The 21,112-nt window shown below is 37.3% G+C and overlaps 1 protein-coding gene across 4 annotated transcripts; it reads left to right on the forward strand.

The window, feature by feature from the left end:
* The first annotated feature begins 2,123 nt into the window (after positions 1-2,123).
* Positions 2,124-19,430, forward strand: LOC105045356 (ubiquitin carboxyl-terminal hydrolase 24). Of its 4 annotated transcripts, none has more exons than XM_073257901.1 (7): positions 2,124-2,634; positions 4,139-4,807; positions 4,900-5,087; positions 9,751-9,998; positions 11,849-11,991; positions 12,089-12,230; positions 18,490-18,666. In XM_073257901.1, the coding sequence occupies exons 1-7, from the start codon at positions 2,620-2,622 to the stop codon at positions 18,501-18,503; spliced, it is 1,419 nt and encodes a 472-aa protein (XP_073114002.1). In that variant the 5' UTR covers positions 2,124-2,619; the 3' UTR covers positions 18,504-18,666. The 4 variants fall into 4 exon arrangements, with proteins under 4 accessions (XP_073114002.1, XP_029120479.1, XP_010921907.1 ...); XM_029264646.2 differs by lacking the exon at positions 12,089-12,230 and adding an exon at positions 18,801-18,972 and having other exon boundaries at positions 2,126-2,634; XM_010923605.4 differs by lacking the exon at positions 12,089-12,230 and adding an exon at positions 18,979-19,430 and having other exon boundaries at positions 2,128-2,634.
* Positions 19,431-21,112: the final 1,682 nt, after the last annotated feature.

A 21,112-nucleotide genomic window follows, 5' to 3' on the forward strand; every position in this document is an offset into this window, starting at 1 on the left:
TTTATGTATTCAAGTTATGAGTAACAAATTCACCTATTTCAATCAATTCATGGAACATAATCAATACATCCTTCAACTTTAAATTCTTAAAATGGTATACAGAAAATGTAAACCTTGTGCCTTGAAATAATCCAACATCTATGTGTTGCATGAAGATGTACAAGGGAGGGGTGTCAAGGGATGAACGGGAGAGATAGGAGGTCCAATATCCCTCCCCGACAAATTGGATAAATGGAGAATGGCTACAAGTAGATTTAAGGGATAAGGACCCTTACTTCTTAATATTTTTTTTTTATTTGTTTTGATACACGTAGAACATAGAATATCGTTGATATTTATATTTTTATAGGTGAGAGATTATTAAGGGATCATACAAAAGGAGATGATGTGCTTGACTCAACATAATGTCAAACCTCCTGAACATAGGGTTTTTTATGCACAACCCAAGTGGATTAAATAGGAACAACACTGATGGTTCTTTTAGTCTAGACAATAAGGGGCAGTGGGTAGGGCTTTTGTTTAGATCTAATATCGCTATTCTATTATTTGCAAATACTCAACACTTTCTAATTATTAACATCTTATATACAGTTATACTAAGACCTGCAAATAACTATTAATATGAGAGTTAATAATTGAAAGTAACTCTCTCAGTCTCTTGTCCCTTGGATGATTAGGCTACTGGTTGAGGATATTTTTATTGTTATTTTGCACAATATGGAATATGATTACATGGTTCTAACTTATTAGAAAGCTAGTACAACTACTGGCTAGTTAGCTACTAAAGAAAGTCAAGAACATGTTAATATGACTTGGCATTTTATTCTGTTCTTTGGGTCTGAATATATTTTGCATTGATTTTTCAGAGAGTTAGGTACTAAAGCCACCAGCATGTGCCATGAACATTGGTAAAAATATAAGACACAGGAGAAAAGACCAAAAGAGAGGAAGACGGAGTTACCAAACCCATACTATTTCTGGAATTTCCTACACTCAATGATTGAAAAATCTTAATTTCTAAAAGTTTTAATATATCTAAGAATTCATCTGCTATTATTTCTGTTTTCTCTTTCTATTTTCGTATATTATTGGAGAAATGAATAACAAAAATTTGGAGCCAACACCATCTTTAACATCTATTACGACGTGCTACTTGCCTAATTTACCTCCACAGCTTAATGCTACCTTAATTACAGGCTGATTCTTGGAGAGTGGCTTATATTCGCCACTCCTAATGTTATTCGCACCATGGGTTATTCTCATATTCTACATTACTCCACCCTGAATTATTGTTTTTGTTGTGAGGTTGTGCTCTGCTTGCTTGAATAGCTTCTACATGGAATATGGGCAACTGGGTTTTCCTGCTGCATTTGCTTCAGGTTTGCTCAGATACTTATTTGCAAACTATATTTTTCATGCTGTTTATGTATTCTTTTGCTCCTGTTGGCTGCTGATATCCCAGATCTATTCTACCCTCAACAAAGTGGGCTGTCTGCTCTATCACAGGAGATGGTTCAAAGTCAATTGCTCTGTAGAGGAGGTGACCTTCAGCAAACGTTAGTTATGCTTTCCACTCTGCCTTGTCCTTATGTGTTACTATTGCAGAAGAAATCTATGTCCCTACCTTGCCAGTGTTGGCAACCATCAATCTCACAGGTTGTTCTGCGGATTCAGCTAGTTGGGTGGCAAATCATCTCTACATGTACACAATCACATATTCCAGGAATCACTAATAGCATATTATCTTATATGCTGCTATTTCTGTTTTGTATGGTAAATGATGGCATGATGTTTTTGTTTGAATTAATCTGGAGTCTCTGGCTGCTGATTGTCACTTTTTGGTCAGCAGTGTTGAGTGCATGGCGTGGTAACGTACACACCTTATATTAATGAAGTCTTGGGGCAATGTTCTACCAAAGCAAAAAAAAAAAAAAAAAAAAACACCAAACAAATCTTAATTTTTAAATATTTTTGTCTCTTCTCTGGCATTGGTTAGATAAAAAGACATGCGGAAATAACAGCTTCAGCAATTATTATAATTAAAAAGACAAATTTCACTAAATTCATGACAAGATAATTACTTCTTTATCTTTATATTTTAATAATAAGATATATTGGGGATGCTTTCCTATGATCATTCGTCAAAAATCTGCGGAGGCGAGGGAAATTGCCTGCAACTCTCAACGCCTCTCTCTTTGTCCACTCAAATTTGGAGTTTTAGGTTTCACACGCCTCCCAAACAATACTTATTCTCCCTTTCCTCTTATCTACGGAAGCTTCCATTCCTTCTTGCGCTCCGCCTCAGCTCTCCTGCAGTCGATGCTCCGGTCGGGCGGCGGTGTCCTGATCAAGGCTTCCCGGAGAGAGGAAGAGCCCCCTCTTAAATGTTATTCGCCTTCCTCCCTTCTCGCCCTCTCCTTGTCTCGCCTCCTTTCATGTCTTCCCTCGGCCTCCCCTTCTTTGCTCGCCTACTCGGGACCGGGTTCCAAACTCTAATTTCCTCTCCTGATCCTTCTTCCCCCATACGGCGGCTCCCTTCCTGCCCCGATCGCCAGAAAAAGAGGCTTTTTTTGACGTTTTTCCATTGTTTAGTGCTGCTTCTTTGGCTCCGCGGTCAAAATGAGTGATCACAAGGTACTTCTTTGCGAAACCCTAGTCTTTGTAATCGTGCCTCTTTGTTTTTGCTCTCTATGCATCACTAAGGAGTAATAAAGTTTTCATCTTTGGACCGTTTAGTCTTTTGGTGGTTGATTTTGTGATTTTGGTATTCCTTGTTTTCTTGAGAAAGAAAGGATTTTCATTACGTTATCATGCAGATCGGAAGCTTGTTATGTTGATTTGATGGAGGTTTCATCTCAAATTGAAAAATTTAGGCATGCAAAAAACAATTGGCTTTCTGTTCCCTGATAGCGGTGTGGCTATGTATTGTTGTGCTACCTTTTCTTTTCTTTTTTCTTTTTTTTTTTTTTTAAAAATTTTTACTGGCCAAGAGGTCGATTTGCCACTTCCGGAACTGCTCCATGATTTGCTGTGCCTGTTTTGGTGGATGCATTGGAATCGACAAGATTCCTGATAAATTTTGTTATTTCTTATCTGTGTATGGAATCCAATATTTATTATTGAATGCGGTGTATCAGATTTTATTTATGACAGCAGAGTAATGCGACAATCCATTCTTTCATTTAGAGCGCTATTTGGATTGGAAGTTATCCTTGTAATGGTTCGGTAAAACATTGTATGTTGGATAGCTCTAATCTATCTCTCATAAATTCAGGTGGGATGTTGGGCGTCTTTTTCTATTAATTTGACTAAACAGCATAGCATAATCAATTCAGATGTTGTTATGGCTATAGAGACTAAATATGCTTATTCATTATCGTTGGTTGGTTCACTTTATTACTGGTCATATTACCAATCTATTCTCCTCATAAATTGGATAGGTATCAGTCCCACATATTTCATATTGATGATGTCTGGCATTTGCATATGCCAATGTTAATGGTATCTGATGTACATTCAAGTTCAGCCGTAAGCATGAAGAGGTTAGGTATAAGCTAGGTGCTAAGTGTGGCGTTGGCGTGGAGAGTTGGACTAAGGGTGGTCAGGTTTGATGAGGCTGATTTTGTGGTCCAAATTTACACTATCGGCCAATATTAGTTTAAGATAAGTTTCATTGCTATATGATGCATCATTTGGACTTAGATTTTGGTGGAACATATGCCAAGAGACAAACTTTAGGAATATCTATTGATGCTTGCACAGCTGGTGCAGATGTGCTGTGCCAATAATGGCTTCTGGTAGATTAGGTCTCCACTAAGTTCATTGCAGCAATACTCTTAACTCCCTAGATATTCTTATTTCATGTGATCGTTGGAGATCATGGTACTGCATGCTGACAACTTTTAATAGGTTCATTTTAATATGTGATGTTACTTTTTTGTTATATTTTATAATTTCCATTTTTGAAGGCATATATTATTATAATTCTCACCTTTTATTTTTTGACTGATTACAGCTTTTGCCTGTCTGCAAGAGACATACTTCTATCTTACTGGAATTTGAAGCTTTCAAAAATCTTTACTTTAATGCTACAATATAGTATATCTTCCCCCTTTAATCTTGGCTGCATTTGCTTTAGCAGGTCCTAATATTTGGGTCATTCACTGAAGATGAGACTAGGTATTTTCAAAGACAGTTAGTTGAAAGCAATCTTCATCCTTTGGAAAAGGCAGGGTTGCAGTCCAAATCTTTAGACTTTGCTTCTCCAAATTCATCGAAATGTTTGATTGCTGAACCCAAACAAACTGATTCATTTGGAAGATCAAAGGATATCCAAGGTTCAAAGCTGGTTGCAAATGACAAAAAGACCAAGAATGAGAAGGCCAAAACAAGTAATAATTTCAAAAAAGATATGGAGGCCCAAGCTAATGGAGGCTGTAACCCTTGTTTTCCGGGCACTGATGGGATTATTGAAAATGGGAGCAATACTTTAGATTTTGTTTCTTTGCAAATATCTGAAAATGAATCTGCTGATACAGAGTCATTATCAAGCCCAAACTTGCACAACCATGGAATTCAAACATCTAAATTCAAGATCATGTTAGTTGATTCCTCAGCAGTCGTGAATCCTGTGGTGGATGTCCCAGAAACATCTAGTGATAAAGCACCATTGGCTAAAAGATTTCTTCCACGAGGCTTAATAAATTCAGGAAATCTGTGCTTCCTTAATGCAACACTGCAGGCACTCCTCTCCTGTTCACCATTTGTTCAGCTTTTGCAAAATCAAAGAAATCGAGACATTCCTAAGGTTTTAATAATCACAATACTAATATGATTTTTTTCCCCTTTTTTTTTTGTATTTTACTTTGATCCTCATATACATCACTTGCTTCTATTTAGATTGGCTATCCAACATTAATTGCATTTGTGGAGTTTATCTCTGAATTTGGCATGCCTGATGATTCATGCCTGAAGAATAATGAGCGAGGAGCTCTTGAAACCAAAGAGTCCTTCAATCCCATTATGTTTGATCCTGTTCTGAAAAGGTTCACCCCAGACATGCCAACTGGAATATCAGGCAGGCCAAGGTGTGTGCTTGTGCAGTGCTCTTGTTCTGATTTGCTTCCATAGCATCAAGTGCTAACAATTTGCTTATGTGAATCGTGGTTATGGCATGGTTTGCAGTATTGAACTGTACTAGTCTGTACAGAGCATACCAACTCATAATGGTAGCAAAAGAATACTCAGTCTAAGGATGGCAATTTCTGACCCATCTCATTTACCCAACTAGGACCTAACCTGTTAGGTTCACAGGTCAAGTATGGGTTAGCAAATCTTAACCTGTCAGCCGGTCTGATAATAAAACCCCCTCAACCTATTGGTTCATAGAGGGGAGAATATGTTATCCATATATTTTTAAGATAAATTTATTGGCATTTTAGATATTCTGGAAATTATGTGATATATGTGTTAGTGGATCATCCAATGGCATAGAAGTAGAAGGAAAGATGAGTTGTAGAATAAATAGTCCAAATGCTATAAAAAAGATAGCCTACCCATTTACATAAAGACTAAATAGCCTTGGGCCTTACGTGGGTTAGCGGGTCGGTTGTGGGTGGCAAGTTGGCTGTGGGTTGAGTTCAGTTCTGGACCCACTAGTAGGAAGAGTAGGGTTGGGTTCCGGTCAGGCTTGATGGGCCTTGATTTATGTGGTCAACCCAACCAGAACACGACCTGACCTGTTGATTGCCAACCCTACTTGGTCAAGTGCCTGTACCAAGGACAGGATTGTACTGCCAATGTACCAATTGGGAATTGGTATGAGTATTATAACCTTTACTACAAAACTTGGTTTGAAGGCTCACTAAAAAAAAATCGATGAAGGACAATAGATCTTGATACTTTTTGAAATTATCTCATCGATCATTTATCTTTATTCTTGCTTTTGGATTTGTCACTTAAAAGTATGCAGAATTAATAGTTTCCATTAATAGAAGAACATATAAATAAACATTCAGATCTTTTGATTCATGTAATGATATATATGACTGCAAGATGAAGTCAAGCCTCGCTTAAAGTAACTTTCTTCTAGCCTTCTACGTATATTTTCGTTGTGAAATTCACAATCTATGGGAATTAGGGCTGCAATCAGGCAGGGCCACATGCCTTCCTGAGCTTGCCAACTCATGCACCATTATGACAGTAAAGCAACATTATTGTTCATTAATAAATCTTATGTTGCTTACATCTCATATGTCATGGTAATGAGCCTAGTTATTTGTCAAGCCATTGTCCATTGAGATTTTTAACATACATCTGCAATGGTGTGGCATATCTGTTGTTGTTAAGGAGACCACTGACTTATTCTGAACTTCTCAAATTTTAATTTCTAATTTATTATGTGGATGCTGTAGACGGTGCACTTTACCCCTCTTTTCACTGCAAAGACCATTAACCTTATAAAATTTTGTTATTATGAGTGAGGCTGAATGGATATTTTTGTAAGCATCATGCCTTCTTTATGATAAAGAACTTTAATATTTCTTTTTCTAACTAGTTATATGAGAGTGATGGTACGGAAATCCAATGGCGTATCATGAACATTGTTGGGATTATCTGTAGGTGTGTATACCTATAGAGGGTAATTGGTGGGGGAGTGTGCATGTGCATGCAAGTGTTTGTGCATGTCTGTGTGCATGCGTGCTGCATTCTAGCGGGGAAGTATTTTAGTTTCAAGTTTATAATTCTTCCTTGGGATTTTTTATTTATTCTTTGTATAGCCCAAAAAAAGTTCAAAACTATCTAGATAGATGATACTGTACTGTAGTCTTGGTTGAAGAATGTTGCACATCTGGGATATGCATGTAGAGATCAGAACATGTAGATTTTTAACTTTTAAAAATCATGAACGCAGCGGAATTTGAACTTGATCTAGATTTAAAATAATTTTAAATCTAACATGCATAAAATACAGATCTAATCTACATATGGTAGGAATGTTCACATGCTAAAATTAAGATGTTGAAAATTAAAATCAAATTTAGAGTTAGACTTTTATCTTTGCACGGGTAGATTTTCACCGCAATCTAATGGTTCATGGTAATCTGGTGAGGTTTTTGCAGAGCTGCACACGCGTCTGATCTCTATGGGTACTACCAAGGCTAATTTGATCAGAAGGATTCGATCTCATCGGGATGCTAGCTCTCTTGCAGAGATCGCTTTCTGGATTGTTGAATCGGCTTGATCGTTTGGTTCTTTTCTTAAGAGAATCAATCAGATCTATAGGAGGATGATGAAATCAGATCACATTTGATTTTTTTTTCATTTTTCTCTTTTCAAGAGAAAATCAAAGATCTACTGAAGAAGACAAGAGATTAAATCTCTTTTTTCTTTCTTTCTTGTCCAACTCTTGGACTAGATCTAGGAAAGATAGAGGAGAACCTTTTGTGTCCATCTCATGGATCAAGAAGGAGATAAAAATCAGATCAAATCTGATTTAATCATGTCCAACTCTCGGACATCTTTGGGAGAGAGGAAGAGGGAGATATGTCCAACCTTTGGACAAGGGAGAGAGAGGATGTTTGTGTCCATCTTATGGACCAAAGAGAGGAAAAATCAGATCAAATCTGATTTTATGTCTAACCTTTGGACATCTACAAAGGAGAGGATGAGGGAGACATGTCCAACTCTTAGATATTGGAAAAAGAGAAGAAGTTATCCCTAAACAACCACCTCCTAGATGTAAGAAAGAAAGAAGAAGGAGAGGGGCGTCCCACTCTTTCACTGTTGAGAAGTCTCACGCGTCATCTATCTTTCTTCTCACGCCAACCACCTTTTGGCGTCCTCCATCCCTATCTCTTCGGCATCCACAAATTTTTCTCATCTTATCTGCCTAGGGCGTCCCAACATATCCCTTATTTAAACATAAGAGGCTAGGGTTTGTTAGGTAGATATTGAGATGGACTAGGACTCCCATGCTGCCCATCCTTAATTCTCCTAAAATTGAGGCGCCCATAATTCTCCACGCTGACTCCCTTTCGTGTTAAAACAAGAGGAGGCACCACATAATAAGGGGAGAGTCCTTCTGTGGGTTGAACACCTCTTTTAGATAAGATCAAAATTGGTTGGAGTCCAATTAGGTTTGGATTTCATCATAAGTCAAGTACTTATTAAATCTAATCCCATTAGATTTATGAAATTCAGTCTGAGTCAAACTCAAAACAAAAATAATCAATTAAATCTGATTTAATTTGCTTAGGACCCAATCTTAATAATTTGATCAAATCAGATAATATGCAACAATTGCAATTTAGTCATCCTATAACTTACTAACTCTTAGCAAGTCCTCAATGTAACTTTTACATTTAAGTCTAATCATCAATCAAATTGACAATTAAGACCACTTGCGATTTGACAGAGTCTCAATTCAGTGGGACTCTAGAGTCCCAGTCCAGAGGAATTCTTTTCGATCAGTCAAGACATCTTTTATTTGTGATCCCGTAGGTTCTATTCTGTCTGGTAGTGAGACATATTTTGATCTCCATCAAAATATCATTGAAACTCCTTTCAATAGATTGGAACGATTACAACTCATCAATCGAGAATTATTGACCATCAAAATAATTCTCGTTGGTCTCACAATCCATCAGTGATGCCTAGCAGCATATAGTGGCAATTCAGCAGAACAAAAGGATGAACTAGGTGTAGTTACCGTGTGATTCAATTTTTCTATCATGTGTTTCGACAAGATGGAGGTTATGAAAAATTCGTCAAATCGCATTGTCTGTCATATATAAGATTTATTCGACTTAAGTTCATTTGTGAAATCTGATGGAAACTTCTTTCCATCATTCACACTGTCCTGGTCAAAGTCTTCCAAACTCAATCTCATAAATCACATAAGACTATTCCTTAATTAATAAAGTCGATAGATCTCATATAGGTGCACACCCTATTCCTACAATGAATCTACTGTAGCTAACATATACTTCAAGGCTCCGTATAGCTAGGAGATCGAGTTATGGTGTAGTCAAACTACAACAACCTCATTGTGAATAGTCGAGGCACTGCAGGTCTAAGAACTAGTCGCACCAGTATAGCATCGAGAAAGTCACGAGTGAGTAGACATCTAACTGACTTCTCATATTGGTCACGTTCAGTACCGTTGTTCTCTAACAACCACCTGCACTCTCGCTTCAGTGTCCTCACACTGTAGACTCGAGACTCGTCTATCCTGAGGAAAGCAATCCGTACATCGATCTTACTGGATCAATCACCGTCTCCGTGATGATCCTTTGATCGGGAGCAATTTAGAAATTAACCATCAGGGACATATGTCTCAAATTCTTAATTCTTGAGAATATGTGTCATCATCTATTAATTCCTTGGACGATTCATGGATACATATACTATATGAATGGAATTAACTATTCTAATTAATTTGATCAAGTACAAAATTATATCCTAGAAAGAATTAATGTGTCGGCCCGATTAGCTTCTAGGGCATACATCTAACATTGGTGAATTCTAATTACGGAACCACTGTATGTTATCTCATTCGCTAAAATGTTTCTCTTAAGCATTCATTCATTTTTTATTTGATGGGTTTTATCTTCAGATCCATATTTCTCTCTCTGGCCAAAGGAAAACAATTGGCATATGCCTTTAATGCCTTGTTTAAGTGAATTTATCAGTAAGATGGAGCATTTTCTTAGCCGTGTACCTATTATCTAAACATCAGTTCTTTTGCAGGCAAGAAGATGCCCAGGAGTTTTTATCTTTTGTTATGGATCAAATGCATAATGAACTGTTGAACCTTGATGGCCAATTTTCTAGTTCCAATGGAGCAAAATTGCCTCTGATTTCTTCTTCTGAAGATGATGGTTGGGAAACTGTTGGGCCAAAAAACAAGTCTGCAGTGACCAGAACTCAGAACTTTGTGCCATCCGAGTTAAGTGCAATTTTTGGGGGTCAGTTAAGAAGTGTTGTGAAGGCCACAGGTAGGTTGACTTTGTTGCATTATAGAGATTAGAATGCAAGTAGTGTCAAGTATTTGTATATATTCCACTCTACTTGTTCAGTAACATCTACAAATCTGGCAGTTTCCTAATTATAGGTCTCTCTGTTTGGAAGCATGAATATTCAATCCTCTATCTCCTTGGCCAGCTCTTTTAACAGGGTTTTTTTGGGGTGATGCTATTGTAGGTTCTTGCATGTATATTCATTAGGATGATATCAAATGATATGGCTTTTGATTTCATGGAGACTATTATTTGTTACGACCATAGACAATTGTTACCACCACAAACTCAGCATTGGCTAGCTTTCATACAATCCATGTTGTGGTTTTGCTATAGCACCTTGACAAACTGATTTTCAGTTGTCTTAATATTGCCATTGCATGATATATTTTTGTTACAATAATAAAACGTCTGATGGGTTGGCAGTATTGGTTATTCTTTTAAAATTACTATTTGCTTTCGGGGTGCCCTGAAGAAGCAAGTTTATGAACTGATTGCATTTTTCTTATGCTTAATGTCTGTCAGCTAGGGGAAATGCAGAAGGGGCTCATATGTTTGGGCCAATTCTCTTACTAATGGAACAACATCGTTTGGGTCCATAGGAAATTCTCTAAAAGCATGAAAATTGGTTTTTAGTAATATTAGTTTGTGTTAGTTGAATGATTGTAGTTAAAAGTATTATTTACAACAGGCTCAGTCACATTAAGTTTATATCTAGCTTGAAATTGTGAATAATTATTCCTGTTACACTTTTTAAACTTAAGTGCACATAGAAATTTTTTGAATTTAAAATTGAAGTTGGTAAGAGTGTTTAATGATGATGTAATTATTTAAAACCATGTTTTGCATCCATTATGATCAAATATATCCATTAGCTGGCTTGATGCCCTTCTCCCGTAAATGATACTGTATGGATTTGTAGTAGTTTCTTTGAGTAACATGGTAGTTGCTACTGATAATTTTGATAGAAAAGTTCTACCTCATTATCTGGATTAATTTTTTGAGTAAATCTTTACCTGTCATGGTGCCATGCTGAGCATTTATGTTTACTTCAAAAGCCAGGTTTGCCTTAAAAATTAAAGCATCAGGGCATCTTAGACTGTTTATTATAACACATAATGAATATTTGCTATTTGTTTATCTGATTTTAATTTTGATGCTGATAATGAAATGCTAATTTTATAACCTCAAGTTAATCCTAATCAGTGCCCACCTATGATGTATCCTGCAACTACTTCGTCAAGCACACCCTTGCCTGCAAGCCTTATCTCAGTTTTTTGGAACCATTTGTATGAGAATTAATCTTTACCATGTTTCTTTTATTCTGCTATTCTCTCACAGGTTCCTTTTGTCATTTGGAGTCTGCATGTCCACGAAGACTAACTGTAGCCACTCTTCAAAATTTGAAATAGTATGAGCTGTCTCTGTTTTAAACGTTAGGTCCTTGTTGTGTGTATTTCCTGATAGTGCTTTTATGTCTCATTACACTTGCTTTGCGTCTGCTTTGTGATACTTTCTTCCTGGAGTACAAGTGGTCTGGTAGTTTGGTTTGCAGCCATGTCTTCAAATCCTCCAGCTTGAGAATCAGAGGCCGGATACCTTGTATTGGTGTGTGTCTGTGTAGTTGTGTGCTTGAATTTCCCAGTTATATAGATACTGTGAGCTGATACTTTGTCATGTCCAGCAATGGATGATGCAGTTTGGTCAATATTGATACTGACTCTAATAACGATGCATCGATGGTATATGATGAATAATTCCATGTGATGCTTGGATCTCCTTAATTACATTTGATGTAGTTGGATTAATTTTAATGTTTTATGATGCAGGCAACAAGGCTTCAGCTACTGTTCAGCCCTTCCTTTTGCTCCATCTTGATATTTTTCCTGATGCTGTTCATACTATTAAAGATGCACTTCATTTGTTTTCTGCTCCAGAAACTCTTGAAGGATACAGAACTTCATCTGGCAAGGTATACATCCATGCTTTGTTATTTGATATAATTCGTTATGAAGAGCCATCTGGAAATCTTATTTTCAAATTCATATTTCTCCATTACCCTTGACCAGAGTTGGGGAAACCAAGAATTTGTCTACCATCCTCTGTTGGTCCATACCATATTGTTTGTTCTCTGCCAGACAGGTACTGGAATGGTACAAAGGTACATGACTGGTAGAGGGTACAACGTTGTACCTTGCCAGCCCATGAATGGTACGTGATAGCCCCTTGGGGAAATCTATAAGTAGTGTATGGTTTAGAATGTATATTCATATATGAACTTTGCAGCAAGGATCATGAAAACATTGTTGTTAAAATCTTGTAATCCACAATCCAGATCTTTCCATATTAGAAAGACCCTAAATGATCCAGATCTCATACTTGGATCAGGATTGGTTAGGAATATAGGATATAGATCTGTATGATGAATTACACAGACCCTTGGTTCATAAGATCCAACTTGACCATGCTATTTACTTATTAAATCATGTGTCTGTGTGTCTGTTTCCTGTGATAACTTTTAAATTACGTATCACTAATAAGTCTTGTGATATAAAATCAGCAGGCCTATTATTGGAGTTCGTGAAGTTAAAAATAAGGTGCAGATTTTTCATAGTTTAACAAGCACATGTTGAAATCTGGTCTTTCTAGTTTTCCAAAAACACTACCTATAAAGGATAATCGAATTTCTTTGTCATATTTAAATATTGCAAATATCTAGACAGCTTTTATTTCGTTGAATGTGCTATATATGGACTGATAATTGGTCGAAACTAGAGTGTGTGTGTGTGTGTACTTTTATTCTCTATTCATCTACATAACAGTTGGCTATGCTTTTAATATCTATATTTGTTTTATATTTTAAAAATTTTGAAACAAATCAAGAAAAATCTTAGAATCTACAATCCGATACGTAAGCCTGTCCGATTCAAACTAACATTTACGGTTTACGATTTGATCTCCATGTTATCAACATTGCACATAAGCACTCAATATATGAACGAGTTAAACTCAAGTTATGCTCTTGTTTTAAAATGTCAGTTATCTCATGAAGTTACCAGCAAACATCATTTTCAGGCTTGAGGAGCATTCTTGATTTTTAGAACAACATTATTTACAGCTGATGTATCTCTTGAAACAATGACCATTTGGCTAGCCTTGAAAACATGGATTGATTGGCTTGGAGAATAAAAATAAATTTTTGGCAGTGTTACCTCAACATCTGACATTGTTGCCTAGTGTTGGGTGTCACGTAGTGGACGGCACTTAAAAATCTTCAAAGACACTGAAACAAGGACAGTTATATATATATTATGGTTTACTAGGTTGGCTAGTGATAATTGTTAATAAAAAATATTATGTATCATGGAACGAAAAGAAGAAAAGATATGTAATCAGAAGTGTTCAAATGCATCATCTTAATAAAGTTTTGCATTTTAGATGGTTGAGTAAGAGGGCAGGCCTTGGCTCAATGAAGATTACTTCATTGTGACCTGGGTATCATAGGTTTAAAATACGAAAACAACCTCTCTGATGCAGCAATAAAGCTGTGTACATTTGCCCTTCACCAGACTCTATGTTTGCAGGATCCTCGTGCATTGGGACACCCTTTTTTTTATTTTAGATGGTTGAGTGTGAAGTACATTTTCAGTTATATTGAAATGTCGTACCCTTGGCAAATGCTGACACTTAAGGCTAATGTAAGTAGGAAATCTATATGAAGAGTGCCAGGACTGTTCTCTCTTAGTGTCTGAAAGCATTCAGACTCTAAAATTTGCCAAAACAAACCCTAAATTCTAAATACTGTTGTGTTTGGGAAACACAGTTGAGAAGTATGAACAATTCATACAACAGTCTGATGACAGGTTTTACTATTGTTGCCATAATTTTTTCTAACAAATTTTTTTTTAGTATACCAAATCAAAATCTGATGTGCTTTCTCGATACCTTGCTCATACTCAGGTCCCTTCTCCCAACAAATTGGAGTTTGCCATGGAGCATGAATCTTTAACTAAGAATGCTCCATGACAAAATCAAGCGGATCTTTACAATTAACTGCCAATCTCATATTAAACTCTTTCACAAAGTGTGCCAACATTTTTTGGCTTACGCTGCTAGGATCTTCCACCAATTAGTTAACATTTCTTTGTGCCATTAGGCTTTTGGGAGGTGCGAAGCTACTTTAAAATGCAAAGTTCTTGGTTCTTTGCTAAAAGCTGGTTCGTGGGAGCTAGGAAGATGTGCCTTTTGTTGCAATAGAAAGTTACATGTAACAGAAAGATACATGCATGAACATGCTCATGTGCACATGCACTCACTTTTTTTGGAGGGGACAGATAGGGAGAGATGGGGAGGTGGGGAGAGAGAGGGAGATGCAGATTGATCCCTAGACCTTAGGCAAGTATAATTCAAGTAACAGAAGGCATGAAAGCTGCTATCTGTCTGAATCCTAGATTCTCACATTGCTACTCTAATTCTGGCATTTTCATCTCCATTGCTAATCACTTCAACCAACAGATAAGTGCACAGATAGGTTTGGAGGGGAGGATTTTTTTCCTTTTTTTTCTTGTGTGTGTGGAGAAGGGGGGGAGAGAGTCTCTCTTAATCCGACTCTAGTTGTGGCCCTTGCATTGCCTTTACTATTCATCTCAATCAATAGATAAGTGCACACATGCACAATTTTTTTGGGGTATGAGGGGGGAGGGGGAGAGGGAGGGAGAGAGAGAGATGCCAATTCAACTCTAGATCATAGCCAAGTACCATGGAAGGTAGCAGAAGTCATGAGAGAGGGTGGGGGGCGAGAGAGAGATGCCAATTCAACTCTAGATCATAGCCAAGTACTATGGAAGGTAGCAGAAGTCATGAAACCTACTCTCTCAATCTTGCATCAGTTCACAGTGCTACTCTAATGCTGCCTTTTACGTCTCCCTCTACTATTCATTTCAAGCAACGGCTAAGTACACTGTTATTTGGAAACATCTTAAGATTTTTCCATCTTACCTTCATTCAAGTCTTCTTAGGCATACCTCTCCTCTTCTTCTGTCAATACCAGTGTACATCTCAGCATTTCCAATCATCCTGCAGACCAAATTATTTCAGTATGCTCTCAATACTAGTGTACTTCAGAGCTTCAACTTACCTTCTAACATTTACACACACACACACACACACACACACACATATATATATATATATATATATATATATATATATATCCACCTGAGCATCCTACCGCTGCGATACTTAGCTCTTATCTGGCACCTTGTTTTCTACCTAACATTTATAGATGCTATACGGGCTTCAAGGTAGATGGAACTTCTTGTCGTACACTACATCATTATGGTATCACATTCACATGGCGCTCGACCTGCTCTCATACTAATAGAAACATCTCAGTCTATGTCCTCGTTAGAATCAATTCCACAAAAGTAGTCACTTATGGGTAGTTGTTAGCTAACTGTCATCAGGTTTTATATCTGGTTAGTCATCCATGAAAATTGTATCTTCAAAACAATTGCAGTTATTTTCTTTAAGCCTCGTATGCTTCAAGGCCACCCTTTCCAAATCCTTCTACATATTGCTTAAGGGAAAATTTTTGTTGAGATCAATATACATTACAATATTTTTTGTCTTAAAAAAATCCTAAAAAGAAATTGCCTTCTGGATTTTGCATGAATTTGCTCATACCCCTTGCGTAGCTAATTGCTGTAATGTCAACCTTGCTTCTTTTGGATTGTTTCAATGTCGCCCACCTTCATCTCAATTGCAGCCAGAGCATGCTGGTGGTGCCTACATGGCTGGTGATATTGAGATAGTTCACTGAAAGCGCCACTTGCCAGCTGATGTGGAGTTAATATAGTGATGTGGTCTTGTCATCACCGTCACCCGATCAACAAACCCACCCTCAAACCCTAACCCCATCCCCTCCCCCAACCCTAACCCTATCCCTCCTCCAACCCTCCTCTCTAAGACGGCCACACAGTCCCCAACTCCACCGCCTCCCTGGCCTCTGTTCATGACCAGCATTTGTCAGAAGCAACAAGGAAAGAACCAATCAGAAGTAAAAATGCAGAAATTCTATGAAAGATGAGAGCACCAATTCCATGGTTGATGCTTAGAAATCAGAACTAAGAAAAAATAAGAGCACAAATTCCACAGTAAATGTTTAGAAAACAAGGGATAATTGCACAAGTTGTCGACCAACAATCCTAAGGATTTAACAATGTCAGGTTTTAACTGTGTCACCATCTAGAATTGAATCTATAATCAGCAAAGCCACTTTTGCATGCAAGAAAATGGCATGCTGATGATGCAAAATATAAACTCATATGCAGATTCTTCCCATCCAGCTTTTATGAGCAATCACCAGTAGTAGCTGCAATATGCTTGATTGCTTCTGTTTACAATACATGTGGCACTAACTTGAACTTCTGGAAGAGACGATGCTTATGTACCTGATCTACCAAACATAAGCTGATCCAGAAGCTCAAAAATAAGAAGAGAACAAATCAGCACTAAGAGAACCAAACATGAGCTGGTCCTTCATTTAATTCCATGATTCGTACTAAGCAAAGAGAAGAACACCAATTCCACGAATAATGTCACAATGACAAATCCTTCTGCAATCCACCAATGGATCAAAATTGATCCCTTTGTGGTCTTCAGGGTAAATAGAGAAATAAAGGAAACATGGTTTCAAATGAGAGGGAAGTTCTCATAACTCAACTGCAATGAAGCCATAATAGAGTTATCATTTTGGGCCAATTCATCATGAAACTTATCGGCAATCCACCTCCATTCAATAAAGTAGCAGGTTTACAAAACATCATCCCTCCAGCAGCCTTAATTACTCAGGGAAGCCTAGCACATTTTCGCACAATTTCCATCCCAACTTCATTCAACTTGAAATCTAAATCGCTTTCACAGACCCCAGCAAAAGCAATCCTTGAGAACTAAGACCAACTCTCTTCAGGTGTGAGGAATTTGAGTTGATGGAGTCACTTGTCAGCAACTCCCATTTGTTTAACAATCCATTCAAACCTTGTTGTTATTTTGACTCCATTGCCATTTCCTTTGATAGTCCATCATTCAAGCATGTCCGCCAGCCACTTTCTAAGATCCAGACAGATCCAAGACTAGCAAATAACTCTTGCCCAACAAATAGTGGTCAGTCTTCATCAATAGCTATCCTTCATTATCTCCAATGCTCACATCTCCCAAGTTCTTTAGCATATTTCCCATGATCTTGTGCTCTGCAAAATTCTGTGAAACAGATATCCACATCCTCTTCTCAAATTTGTCTTCTACCTTGCTATCACAAAATACGTTCTATGAGTGGTGCTCTTCCCCAAACCACCCATACCAACTATTCCAATACCCTTCAGACTATCACCCAGTTCAAATAAGATGGCTTTTGAAGCAGATGATTCCTCAAGGATCAGTTGGTTCATACGAGCTATGTCTTTTGCATGGAGACTGGGGGTGGTAGTGGCGGTCTGGGGGGATGGAGGAGGCGGCGGCGGCGGCGGCCAAGGGATCGACTGCGGGGACTATGTGTGGAGGAGGGTTGGAGGTTAGGGTTGAGGGAGGGAATGGGGTTAGGGTTTGGTTGGGTTTTATTAATAGGAGTAAGGGTGATGATAGATCCAGATCGCATAAAACTTCTATGTCAGCTGACAACTAGGCACCATTGGCGAGCTACATCTATGTCAGCTTTTCAGTAGGTACTGCCAACGAGCTCTAACCCCAACTAGGAGGAAGGTGGGCCACATTACAACAATATGAAAAAGGTAGGGTTGACATTACGGTAGCTAGACCTGTAGGGGGTTATTTGCAAATTCATACAAAGTGCAGGGTTTCTTTTTTTTTAGCCGAAAAAAAAGAAGGGACCAGATTTCAATGTTTCTCAACCAACAAATTCTTGATGAAAAACATTATTTCGAGTTTCCTTTGTGGTTGAAATTTTTAAAATTTGAATTTTGCTTTTTGGGAAACCATGAATGAAAAGATAGCATGCTTATTTTCAGTAGCATTCAGTGCAAAAACTAGCCAAGCAAACATCTTTTCCTGCAAACGTAATGTGGATTACATCAGTTATTATTCATGCATGTTTTTGGGAATACCAGTCTAATCAATAATATAAAATTATGTCTGGAAATCAAACTGTTATACCCATACTTCATGCTGAATTACATTACAGAGTCCAGACCATAATCACCGCTGTCCATACTGTCGTTGAACTCACCATCACATATTACAGCATAAACATGATTAAAGAATTGAAATTCATGCTTTGCATAGGCATTCTCTTTTATAGCAATCTGTCCTTTAGCAAATTCTTCTTGTGTTCTCTTTTATATCTTTTGTTATGGGCCTGTTAATAGAAGAAAGGACTGTAAAGGTCCTTAAACATCACATCCTTCCAGTGTCAAATTATTTCTTGGTTCTTACGGATAGGAACCATTTTGTGCAGGCTGGGGTGGTTAGTGCTAGCAAGTCTATAAAAATACAGACACTGTCCAAGATAATGATACTTCATCTGATGAGGTTTAGCTATGGAAGCAAAGGAAGCACTAAATTGAACAAGCCTGTCGGCTTTCCCCTTGAGCTTGTACTTGGCCGTGAGTTACTTGTCTCTCCATCATCAAAGGTGAGTTTTTCTTCCCCATGTATTTCTGTTTATGCTATTCTCAACTTCTTTCCAGATCATCCCTCTTAACCTTCTGTTCTTGTTTCCTCCTCTGTTCAATTTTTAATTACTTTCAATTCCATATGTACTTTCAGATTGGTTGTATTCCTTTTATTCGAAAACTTGAACAGGGGAGAAAATAGAAAAGATCGGGAACAACAGGAGAAATCTACACCTGGATATTAGTCAGGATATTTTTCTTATGACTGTTCTGGATGCCCGAATTGCCTACAGAATCATTAGCTTTTCACTTTTTCCAATCTATTCTTGCAGGGTCGGAAATATGAGCTCGAGGCCACCATCACTCACCATGGTAGAGAGCCCTCTAGAGGTCATTATACCGCTGATGCGAGGTATTCTGATGGTCGCTGGCTTCGGTTTGATGATGCGTCTGTCACAGCTGTGGATATAAATGAAGTCCTGCATGACCAGGCATATGTTCTCTTTTACAGACAAATATAGGTGGTCATGTATTCTTCCAGAGTCATGTTGGTGTCTATCCTGACCTGTTCTTCAGCTGATATATATATATATATATATATATATATATATATATATATGTTAATACAATAGCTGAGTTTGTGGGCAGGAAGGAACAATGTTCATAATGTATGTAAAGCTAATTGAGCTGGATTTTCCTGGTGTACCTTCTTGTTTTTCTAACTTACAGTGTGGAAATAAGAAAAATCATTTAAAAAAAAAAAATGCAAGTTTGTATCTTAAAATGTGTCGTGTACACAATTTTCTGTGGACTTTATCTCACTCCTAGAGCCTCCTCCTTGAATGGTTGTGAAGCTGAATGGGTTCGGGTTGTATCTTTCGTGCAAAAGGATTGATATTCTTACACATTGCACCCCACACAGATTTCAAGCACATCAGGATTATTTCATTCGTCTGCGTGCATAGATCTCAAAGCAACCATTGCATAATCAAACCAATGGTAGATTCCCATATAAGTTGGGGATGTGCATCTTGCAGTATGGGAGTGGGGGCATTCATTTGCTATCCCACTTGAGGCCAATCATTGGTGACTCAAACTGTTTGGTCGGTACGTGGTAAAGCTTCTAATCTTGCATTTCGATAGTGTGGAGTGTGGACGTAATTATTGCCACTTCTAAGTTTAGGGATGCTTTAGTTTAGATGACTTGAGATTATTGGCCACAGATTTTGTGAGATTGCTTGGAAGATATACTCCTGCCTTTCCCAAGTCACTGCTCCTAGAAAAAAAGGAACATGAGATCAGATATTATTCGCTTCAATCAAAGCTAAAGTTGGTGCTCAGCAAAAAAGGCTAAAGTTGGAAGAATATACATCACGGAACTTGCTTGGAAGCTCCCTACCTCATAAATAAAGCTTAAAAGAGCTGAGCAACGAAATGATGGTCAAATTTCCATCCTAATTTTGATGGCCACTATTTAGTCTTAAAAACAACACATTCCTGAAAATTAAACCTATCATTCATGGCCAACTCTAAAATTATGGTGTGGAATGGCTTTAGAACTTACCACGGACTGTCATGATAGACCCTATTGTTTCTTTTGAGTAAAGAAAAATATATGGATGCGATTTTTTCTTTCTGATTTTTAAAATGATGATGCTTTTCCATTGCAATAGCTTCAATACCAGCAACATTTTTGAGGCAATCACCGGCCAAAACCTGAACATATTTCCAGGCCTGCTGCTCTTGCTAAACTTCTTTGTTCTTCAGCCAAACTCATGAACTCGGGTAAAATAAGGCCCGTACTCTGAGAATTTTGAACTTCAATAAGTTGGTACATACAATTTTTTAACCGTTGCTTAGGTAGATGAAAGTTAACATAAGCATTCAATAAACTCAAAAGTAGGACTGAGCAAATAATCGAAATTAAAGAAACTCATCCAATCCGATCCAGTAAATATCGATTTTGATCGGTTGAAAGATAAATTGAATGGAATCAAATTGAAATTTATAAAAAATCAATTATTTATAGTCGAATTCAGTACCTATATTTTTAAACTGTATGAAATCAAACTCAACCGATGTAATATGTCACAAACTCACTTTCATTTTGGACGGCGTCGTTTAGGCTTCAATACTTCAATATTTTGTTTAAACTTCATTTTAAAGGTTTAGACTTTTTCTGCATTAATTTGATCAAAAAAAAAATAAATGAATCAATATTGAATTTAAAATCAATATTAGATCAATATTGAAGTCCAAACCGATATAACAAATCCGAACCTGCTGCAAAATGTTCACTTCGATTTTAAATGATTTATATATAATAAATAGTCAGTGAATTAATTTTTTTTAATTTAATTAAATTTGATCAGATAATTTTTTTTTTTTTCAATCTGATCGGATTCAATCCATATTCAATCTTATTTAGAGGCTTATGTCATAATGGCCATAATTTAAACCGGAGAA

This window comes from Elaeis guineensis, chromosome 5 (assembly GCF_000442705.2).
Source record: "Elaeis guineensis isolate ETL-2024a chromosome 5, EG11, whole genome shotgun sequence".
Classification (NCBI taxonomy): domain Eukaryota; kingdom Viridiplantae; phylum Streptophyta; class Magnoliopsida; order Arecales; family Arecaceae; genus Elaeis; species Elaeis guineensis.